This window comes from Cynoglossus semilaevis, chromosome 17, assembly GCF_000523025.1.
Source record: "Cynoglossus semilaevis isolate Cse_v1.0 chromosome 17, Cse_v1.0, whole genome shotgun sequence".
Taxonomy (NCBI): Eukaryota; Metazoa; Chordata; class Actinopteri; order Pleuronectiformes; family Cynoglossidae; genus Cynoglossus; species Cynoglossus semilaevis.
Window position 1 is genome coordinate 2,364,981 of NC_024323.1, and position 10,967 is coordinate 2,375,947.

Here is a 10,967-nt window from a genome sequence, read left to right on the forward strand (position 1 = left end):
TAGTGGTTTGTCAGTGTTATTAAATCTTACCACATCTTATCCCCAACCTTAAATCACAAACATAATACACTTGAAAAAAAATCTATTGACAACCCTAAACCTCCTGACTGCACAGTACACAGAGTGTACCTTCAGGTGTGGAACCCAAAGAGTGCATTGCCGATTATTCAAAGCTGCAGCAGTGGATGTTTACATCCATCACGGTGGCTCTCAGCTCCGCTGATTTACCTCAGCAGTCCATTCTCTGGGCTCCACATGAGAGTTAGTTGCAGCCTGTTTCATCACTCCAAAACTTTTACCGCATGTGTCCACTTCCACTCCAGACTAATATTAACTTGTGTTCTCACGAAGCTCACCTTGACAAGCGGTGTGATTCCACGGCTCGTTACGGTCGTTTTTTAACAAGCACAGTAAAGGCAATAAAGAACAGTGCGTCGGCCTTGATTTAGGTACAGTTCATCTCTGCGTCAGTGTCGAGTCACATTAAGATGAGGAGCAGCAGTGAGAGGGAGGAGTCGTACGAGATGGCTGTCGTTAAACTTTAATTTGTTTTCCTTTCAGCTAATGTCTTTGTGCGCAGCTGGATGGAAATTTGACTGCGCGTGTGTGTTTGTTTGTTTCTGTGCGAATTAGATGGAGTTGACAGAGTTAAGTCAGCTGGAAAGTCTCCTTCGGTGAAGTCTCCTTCGAGTGAATCCTGCTGCCGATCAGATCGTCTGTAGTTGTTAAACCCAACCATCCAGTTCAGTTTCAAGCTGCTGAATGTTAAACTTAAAAACCTCATTGGTCGCAGGACACAGACTTGGTACATAGCTTAAGTGTCGTATTAGCTGTAAACCAATAATAAACACAGTAACTTTAGATTAAAATAAAGCCTCGATTAGTAGTTTGTTAATTTACTGATCACTTAACCAGACAAATGAACAAAGAAAACATGTTTTTCTTCTATCACGGTCATTAAGCAATTCGATTTTTTAATGTGATTACTTGTTATGACAAAGTAGCTCATCATAGTAAATTGTGATTAATCATGCTTATAATTAATCATGATTAATCGAGATAAATCTACGTGGAGTAAATCAACATTTAACAGCATTTTTTATGTATACTGCGGGAACAAAAAGTTACACCAGGTAGATGTGTGTGTTTTTAGTCAAACAAAATGTTTACCAGCAGTGTGTTCAAATACCGTAATGTTCACCAACTGCATTAGAGCCATGATAAGTGGATGGCTGGTGGAATTAAGGTATGAATGTATTAATAAATTAAACATTTTAATTCATATATTGATATTAAAGCAATAGATGTATATAATTTAAACAATGTTGGAGTATCAGGACGGGATACTGTATCAAAGGAGTATCTACCAAAGAGTCCAGCTGCAGTCCGTGTGTATTGACGTGGGGTTTTTTTTTTTTTTGTAGTAAAACACTAAAAGCGCTGTGTTCTTTTTCCTTGATAAAATGGAGAGCAAATACTTTTTGAAATGTCAAAATGTTTTTTTTTTCACTCTGTTTTTAATTCCCTTCTTCTCCTCCGCTGTTACTGCAGGGACAAAACAGTTTGAGCAGCGGTAAAGTTCTCCAGTCCTCAGCTACCTCTAAGCTGAAGCAGCTGCAGCAGAACAGCACAGAGAAGACTAAAGGTGGCAGACGAGAGGACTTTATGAAGCTCCAGGGCCAGCAGCAGGTATCACCATCACCATCATCATCATTATTATTATTATTATCGTCAGTATTATTTAGCTTCATTTAGCACATGAGATTAAATGAGAATTTTGGCAGTTTCAGCGCAGGCACAGTAAAATTGTTGTGTATTTAAAGGAGCCCTGCGCATAATGGGGGGCATTGAACATGATACAAATTAAGATTATTATCAACAGACACAGGATATCGCCGTGTCCTCAGACTGAGGTTCAGGCAACGCGAGGTAATGATCTGTGTCTTTTATAAATCAAGACAAATAGGCGAGTGCCTTGGCCGGGGAGCAGTATTAAAAACATTTTTCACCCGTGCAGTTGATGACCTTGTTCTTCATATAGTAACAAATGGTCATAGAGGTGACCAGCAAAAGTTTTAGATTTCTCAAAATAAGATGAAAGTGTGCGTGAAAATCTCTTCAGGCTGGTCAGGGCTCCAGAAGGTAATACCATCCAGCTGTAGCCGACACACCGGATTTAGCATCACGGTCTAAAAAGCACAGCTGCATGACTCCACTAACCTCTGCAAATGTCAGACTGCAGTAGTATTAGAGGGGAAAAGGTGTGTTTATTTTTTAACTGCAGTAGGTTGCAGGGATTTTAGTGTAATTTTAGCCGTATTTATACCAGCTAACAGGTGATTATCATGTTAAGTCTCTAACCAATGAACACCAAGGAATACTTTTCACATTTAAATGCAGTTTTAAAATTTCAGTGGTCATTTTGGTCACTGCTGGCTTTGAACTGCTGTGTTCATGCGTCGCAACTAATGAAAGCGTTTGAGGTGGGACTGATAGAGCAGATAAAGCCAAGACCTAGCAGCGACAGCAAAAGTGTTCTTAATAGAACCAGAGATATTAGTAAGGACTGTGAAGTAAAATCAGTAAAGTACTTTTAGTCAGAAGTACCACTTTTTTAAGTTAATGCTCCAAAAGTACCAGTTATAATGTTAAGCATAACATTATATGATATATAATGTTTATATATATATATATATATATATATAGTCATGGGTTCGATTCCCAGAGGAACCACATGACCCTAATAGCGCCTCCTGTGGCAGCCTGTGTCTGTTGCTGTAATACATATGCAATTTTGATATACAATGCATGCAAATACCAAGTCCTAGAGGTCCAACCCTTTGTATGGTGGAACATTACTTCAATATACAACGTTTTAACAAAGTATCTTATTTTTTATTAGAGTCATGACCACTAGGGCACTATGTGACTTTAAGACATATTTTTCCGAGACCGTGAAATAAAAAAAAATATTATTGATAACTGATTTATTGATCCTAAATTATTTTTCGGTTTGTAAAAATTCCATTGTGACTACAGTTCATCACTACATCATTGGGTTCCATCCTCCAGTTTGCTTAATTTTGTTAATGTTCTTTAAAAGACATAACTGTCATATCAAAGGCGCATGGTGACACATGCAAAGTAACCTGCATTCATTTGAATGGTAATTTGGATCTCCATTAGCATTTGCATATATACAGTATATATAGGGTGGGGTGTATAGGAAGGTAAGGTTTATACACTGGTGCCCGACTTGAAATGACTGGACATAAGGAATTCAGATTGGTCTCTGAAGGCCTGGGAATTGAACCGTTGAGGCTTTTCCGTCCAGTAAATCCAAAGGAAGATTTTCCGCACCGTGCCTTTACAAAGAGGGTAGAGAAATCTTAATGTGACTGTAATTTGAAAAATAACAAGAGCAGTGAAGTGCGTCCAGTCTTCCGTACTGCCCAGAAATTCATTCTTGGGAGATAGAGAAATAAATGCGTTGGGCAGAGAGAGAGAGAGAGAGAGAGAGAGAGAGATGGACAGATAATGAAGCCTTGGTCACTACAGACCGGGAGAAGATTGGACCAAGTCCCTGCAGTGCTGCGGAATAATTGCCCTTTGAGTTAGTAGCAATCTGAGATCATTTGAGATGAAGAGGACATGAGCCTTTCACCTCCATTAAGTCTTAAACGTGTTCTCCTCTTTGTCGGCAGCTTTGCTTCTTTTACTTTCTGAACTCCGCTCCAACAGTCTTAACCAGAGTGTGGTATTTGAACAAGTCAGCACATGTTCACTTCCTTTATGTAAGAAGCCAATATTTATAATCATTATCCACAAAAAAATACAGCAAATCATGAAAAATACATTATCAAAACCATTAGCATCCTACCGCTAATAGCCAGCCGCGCGCCATGATGACGAAAAACAGACCGCTGCTGTTGTGTTTTGGGATTAAAGTCAGACTTTTGTGCGTTCTAGTCAAACAAAATTAGCCGTCGACTTCTGGAGAAAGTTCTAGTACAGTGGTTCTCCAACTTTTTATACGCTGTACCACCTGAGAAAACATGACCAACATTAGAATATAGCAGCATAGGCCTTTCCTTAGCTTAGCTAATTAGCTTCCACCACACAGGAGAGATGTTTATGTTTAAATGTTGTATTAATTGTGTATACGTATGTTTCAGATTTATTCAGTTGAAAATGTAAATGTGAAAATATGAATTTTTCCCACGTACCACTGGTGGTACCCGTACCACAGTTTGAGAACCACTGTTCTAGTATATTCTAAGTCAGAAGTGCTAACTACCAGGTATTGGGCTGTATGTTAATTGACACCGGGCTGCTGAGAGAAAACTCAAATAATGTATTAATTGTTTTTTATCAGTTAAAAAATATTTTATTTTGAAAAATAACCATTTTCTTACTCAGTCAAAATGCTATTATTTTGACACATGTTGGGGTCTTGTCAGTCATTAGAGAGCGTCTTTAAAAAGATTTTAGAGAAACTATGCTAAAACACAATATGGTTCAGATTTTTGTCTCATTCCAACTTGTAGTTTTTACGGGAACCAACCCTTTTGTCTCATTCCAACTTGTAGTTTTTAGGGGAACCAAAGTTTTTATTAAATAAGAACAGCTCTTACATTCATAAAACTTCCATTTTTAAACCCTTACTCTGTATAAAAGTATTTATCTAAAACACAGTTTTCTCGAATTTGCTTCCCTATAGTATGATTCCATCATTTTAGCACCAAACTTTTCTCTAACTCTGTCTCATCAGATTGAAAAAAAAAAAGTAAAAAAACTGAACAGTGTAAAAGTGAAGGCACGGCGCTAACTGATGGCATAAGAAGTCAACGACCAGCTGTTTAGGATGACACACAGGTGTTTGTCTGCATAAATTTGTCAATAGCTGTAATTTGTAGCATTTTTTGAAGTATGTGCCGACAGTCACTGCGAGAGATGAAATAGTGGAGGTGTGAAGAGGTCTGTCGGAAAAAAGGTGACGATTTTCAGGCGGAGAATAATTCCCTCGCTGAAGTAATCTGTAGACAAAGTGTGACAAGAGTGTCAGAAAATGTCTGGATTCATAAAAGTGAAAGTGTAATGAAAAAAAAGTCCTTTTTCCATCTCTTTGTTCTTACTCTTTCTGATAATAAATGTATTATTAATATTATATATATAAAACATATATTTATGTATATATGTTTGTCTATTTGCATTGTTTGTAAGTGAAATAGATTTGCCACGACAGCGCTGAATTTTATTTTTTATCCGAAGAAGGACTTTTTTTTTTCATTATTGAATTATTAAACTTCAACATTTCCTAATGCCTGTTGCTTCATGGCGACATAAAAATTTTTACGAGCGTTTTTATTCCGTGCCTTTTAACAAATCGCCACCCTCTGACTCTGAAGCAGATTCAAACAGTTAATCTCGTGTTCGCTGCGGTAATGATGTCAAAGAAATAAAAAAAGCCCTATGGTAATTAAACACACACACAAAGGAACCAATTGAACTTGAATTTATTAGACTGAAAACACACGCTGCACTGAGGACAGCTGCTTGACCGGGACTGTTTCTCAGTGCAATAAGCATAGGTTTAATGATTCAACTTTAAAAAAGTGTAAGTACTTAAAACACGGTATTGAAAAGAGGCAAGGGGGGGGGGGGGGTAAGTTTGTCCATAGGACTTTCTGGACCCCTTGCAAATTGCCCATTTGTCTCATATAACCCACTGTAAACCAGCATCGATGTCCACGAGTGTCTGTTGATCATGCCTGTGCCGGGTGCTCAAAAACGACAACATTCATGGAGGTCACGATTCTTAGAACCAATTAATTTGGGTTTGGTTTGAACAGCTGTTACTTTTAAAATAGCCTCAAAATAATCTCCAAAGCAGAGAAGCACAGATCCTGACAGCCTCGCTCACAGATGGAGGGTAAAATATTTTCTCTTTAATGTGTTTTTAAACTCAACTTCAAAAGAAAGTACAGCAGCTTGGTGGTTCCCAAAGTTAGGGGCGGGTTCCTTTTGAGTGACTGGTGTAAGTGACATTTAGCTTGAAACTAACCAGAAAGAGTTAGCCACCTTGGCCACCATTGAACCTTTAGCATCCATTCTGACGGTGCTTGTTTGAGTCGTAATATAACCCTTATCTCCATGGCGCCTACATTTACTTGATGTTTTTTGTCTGAAAATCAGCGTCCATCATGGGTGATCTCTCCACTCAGCCATCAGCTAAAGGTAAAAGTGACTTCTCTTTAAAAACTTCCCTGAACCTTACACCCTAGATGTAGTGCTATCCCTAACGCCTACCCCGCCTACCAGGTCCTCGTGTTTCGTGTTTTAGTCTGTTTCCGTCGTTTTCTTTCCTGTTGAGATGTGAGCAGCTCACATTTGGTTGTCGTCCCACCCACAGCTCTAAAAATATCTATCAGTTGAAGTTAGCATCGCTGTTACTGGCACAGTTCTCATAGTAACAGCATCGATCGTCATGAAAGCCAGCTGGTGTTTGGTAACATGTTGGAAAAGCCAGCTGGATGATCTTTTTTTCCCCTTAAAAACTAATTGCACTCGCAGAGTTACTTATCTCAGTTGTTTGTTTGTTTTTTTACCTTATGCAGATGAAATGTGACAGCTGCAAAAAAACACCTCTCACTTTTCAACACCAAGCAGAAAAGCTTGAAAAATCAGGTTGGATAAGAGTCTTAAAAAAAAGTTTTGAAATTGTTACACAGTCAGAGAAAGCATTTCAGATTTCTGGATGTAGTAGTTAAAATAATTTGCCTTAACAAAAGTTACCAGGTCTTAGTAGAGGCAAGAATATTTTTTTTAGCGTCAGATTGCTAAAAATAAATTATCGTTCTCTACCATATAACTATAGCATATTCTATACCACATGTGTCAAACTCAAGGCCAGGGGGCCAAATGCAGCCCCTCATTTTGTATGACTTGCTGGAGATTTTATTTTTGTTTTTTTTATGCTAAACATTTTTAATTTAGTATAAAGTTAGCTTAAAGTGGTTTAAAAATCGATAAAGATGAGTAAGACAACATAAAAAATAGTTGTAAGTTTCTAAGAACTAAACCTTCAATGGTAACTTTTAACAATAAAAAAGGATAATAAATTTAGATTTCGATACATTGAATTAGCTTAAGTAGCTAATTGAAATACCCCAGCATAAATATTAACACCGTTAGCCTGTTTGAATTTAGGCCACGCTACATAGAGGCATCTCTAAAACGGCCTTTTAAATTCAGACTTAATCAGTGGAATGGAAAAAAATGTCCAAGTGTTTTCTGTTGTCTTTTTTTTTCTCACCACTACTTTGACTGTGATTATTAAACTGAATGTTAATTTGAGGCGTTACAATTAACAAAGAAGTTCAGCTGGCGCTCTGTTCCCCTGTGTCTGTTTTGTCTCCTAACAGAGCTTCACAGACAGAGGATCGTTCAAATGAACGTTCTGGACGGTTTAAAACCACAAATTCTCTGCAATTACTGTGGCTCTGATCAGGGCGATCATTATAACGTCATTTACTTTTATGCCATGAAATTCCATTTAATTGTCCCAATTGTTTTTTTTTCCTTTTTTAACTTCTGGTGGTAAAACAGGCTAATTAATGTGGTGAATGTGGCCTTCTGGGTAGCACAGTATTTCGGAATGTGTTGACCTGATTGGAGAGCAGATCCAGGAACTGTCCTGCCCTGTGGGGGTTGAACAAATGAAAACCTCTCCGTCCAGACTCACACACCTGCTATCCCTCTCCGACTGTCCCTTTCACAGTCGCAGCGAAACCCTCCCTCCTGTTGCTCCTCGTGAAAGATGCACCTTAAATAACCCCGTGGGTCCTGTTCCTCTACCTTCTCTGGTGTGTTGTGCTTGTGTTCTGTTCTATTCCCTGCATGTGAGCCACAAATAGTTGGTCACAATAGTGGCAAACAGTAGTTTGCGTCGTTGTGAGCACTTGTGGTTGACATGCTGGGATAGCGCCACCTGCTGGCTCATTCCATCGTTACATGAAGGCACTGAAGCAGAGATGCCTGGTGTTTCTCGGGAGTCCAGGATGGATCTTAAGACTTTCATTGGTCTCATGTTGCCAAACAAAAAAAAACAGCCTTGTTCTGGCAGGAAGTGGGTTCAGCGGTTTAGGGAGTTGGAGTTAATGTATTGTTCCCCTTGGGGACCTAGATCAGAGGTCTCCCAACCCCTGGTCCGCGGACCAGTACCAGTACATAGGTCATTTGGTACCGGGCTACTCAGACACAGTAAAAAAAAGTACTTAAATTTTTACTAATTAAAGAAAATCCAGTCATATCCCTTTACTTTCTTTATTTAAAGATAATCTGGTAATGTTTTAAAATACTGGTCTGTAGTAACAGGTGGTACTAGTTGACCAAAAGATAATCTGGTAATGTTTTAAAATACCGGTCTGTAGTAACAGGTGGCCAGTAATAGATGTTTCTGCAATTGATTATATTTGATTGAATATAAAAATGTCTTAGGTTAAGAATCTCTGCTGCATGGACTTTACTAAATGCTTAGGGCCACACAAAACGGCTTGGCGGTCCGCATTTGGCCCCCGGGCCTTGAGTTTGACACGTATGGTGTAGACGGAGCAGACTAATTTAGAAGATGGAGGCCACCAATCAGAAGGATTAGAGGAGGAAGTAAAGGAGAAGGTCAAATATGTCAAATAACTCCTCCTTCCCACTCCCCCCAAACTAAAAAAAAAAATATGATTAAAAATCAGTGTCACCTCCACTGTGGAAAAAAAAATCTGAAGGGCAACACTGCCGTAAAGGTAGCTGATCCACTGCGGTGAATGAAAGGACAGGTATAATATTTATGCATGTTTCACTGGGTGTAGATTAGTTGTGGTTACAGAAGGGTTTCGTTTAACTTGGTTTCCACGATCAGTCAACAGATCAAAAAGACCCACAAGATCTGGTCTTGTCCTCGACCCACAGAAACGCCATCAGTCCTTCTGTATGGGGCAATAAGTGAAAAGAAAAATCATTGAACCTGTGTCAAAATGTCTCTTCTACAACTGGTCACATCTGCTGTAGATCTACTGGAAGAGACGCTCGTGTTTCCCAGTGGTTTGGTAGACGTCATGTGGAGATGCAGATCACACATGCTGACATCAACCTTGAATAACTCTTTTCTTTTTGTTTGTCTTTTGTCTCTGTCCTCACCTCCCACTCCTCACTCCTCCCCGCACCTTCACCCTCCACCCTCCACCCTGCGTGATCCTGCAACCCCCGTGGCCCAGCAGCAGTGAGCCGCGACCTCTCTCCGTGTCCTGCCTCTTCAGTTCCCTTCCAGTCGTCGTTCCCCGGGCTGCGGTGCGTCCTGTGTTCTCCCATCAGCCTTAGCCGCTGCCTTCAAATCAGAATTATTTTGTCTGAAATCTCTGAGTCCTCTGTTTGTTTGTGAGTGTTTTTGTCAGTGTGAACGCAAGCATGCAGACGTGGGCATGTTTGGCCGTAACGTTGAGGGAAGGAGCTGATGGAGAGAGCACCGAGGAGGAGAAGTCCTTTAGTTTGTTTTGTTTTTCTCGATCTCCCCTCTGATTCTTTAAAAACACAATCATGTCCTCCCAATTCCTGTCTCCTGTGTCCCACTCTTCCTGAAGGCCACCTGCGGGAGCAGCAGCACCGAGCCGGACCACTCGATCAAACCAGGCATTTCCCCAAACCAGGTGTCGTCTTCTTTAGCAGCATGTGAACCTAGGCTTAGAGAGCGTCCTCCACCGCTGGTGAATCCCCGCCACAAAGTCAAGGCGCTGCTTGCAAGTCTGTCTGCCTCCGGCCTGACCGCCGAGGCCCTGCTCCTCTCCTCCACCCTCCGGCAACGCCAGCTACTGCGGGAGCAGAAGGCCTTCTCCTCACTCCCTCCCGGTATCAAGTTGTCCTCGTCCTCCTCTTTTTCTCCGACCACGCCTACGGCGACCGTGTTTACCTCCACACCTCCCCCTTCAGGTCCCGTCACCCTCTCCTCTGAGGCTATCAAGCACAAGTACGATAAGAGCAAGTCGGAAGACAAAAAGAATTTCAACTTCTACAACTGTCCTGGGTGAAGGGGAGGACGTTTTTGTTTTATCTTGTCTATCCCTGTCCTTTATCTCCCTGTTCTACGCTAGGTCCATTAACAGAAAGAACAATAACCTTTTTTGACAGGAAAGGCCACAAAAGTTCTAAGCTTAATGCCCCAAAGTCGAGAGACAGTCCCCCAGAAGAGGGCGCTCCTGATATCAGCCGACTGGTCATGCTGCTGGTTCATTTTTGTGGTGGACATTCAGTTTCAGTCATGTCCGCCGCAACTACTACATGTCTTTTGAGGTCTCATATGGTCAAGCCTATTTCTAAAACCTGGAAGGAAGGACAACAAGGGTGTGATACGCAGCAGCTCTGTGATGAAGAGGAGGTCGATTTAGCCACATTTTTTTTCCACCTAACGTCATCTGTGCTCCTGCTCCACCTAAAGGCTACCTACACAAACAGCAGCACGATTAAGCCATCCATCACCGGCCCTAAAAATGTCCCAATCCACTGGCCCCGTCCACAGCTCTGCTCCTCTGTCCTCCCACCGTCAGCATCGGCGCTAGCTCATCTTCTCAGCTGTGATACGAGTGGCAAAACGTTATATTCTGCAGAGGAGACAACTTCGGGTACGTCAAGAGAATTCCTTCGGATTTGTCCTGTCGTTTTCCACAGTCATCACAGGTCGATGGAAAGAATAATCAAACGTAAACAGGCTTTCAAATCATCTCCGACACCTCCTCCCAGACCTGCTTTCTCCATTCCTCTCATGTTTCTCCTTCACCGTCATACTGCCAGCTTCAAAGCGCACACGCGGACCTCCCCCTCCCACCACCTGCTGGTTGGATGGATGACACCCTCGCTCAGTGGGTCTCTAGTGGAGTAGATAAACAATGTTTAGACTGTGGACTTCGATTATAGAAAATAGG

The 10,967-nt window shown here is 41.0% G+C and overlaps 1 protein-coding gene across 1 annotated transcript in view; it reads left to right on the forward strand.

Annotated features, from left to right (window-relative positions):
* The window catches only part of srcin1a (SRC kinase signaling inhibitor 1a), a 96,793-nt gene extending 85,826 nt beyond the window's left edge, over positions 1-10,967 (forward strand). The window contains exons 21-22 of the mRNA XM_025064858.1: positions 1,552-1,689; positions 9,270-10,967. Of these exons, the coding sequence (XP_024920626.1) occupies positions 1,552-1,689; positions 9,270-9,278 (147 nt within the window). The 3' untranslated portion in view covers positions 9,279-10,967. The remainder of the gene's footprint in view (positions 1-1,551; positions 1,690-9,269) is intronic.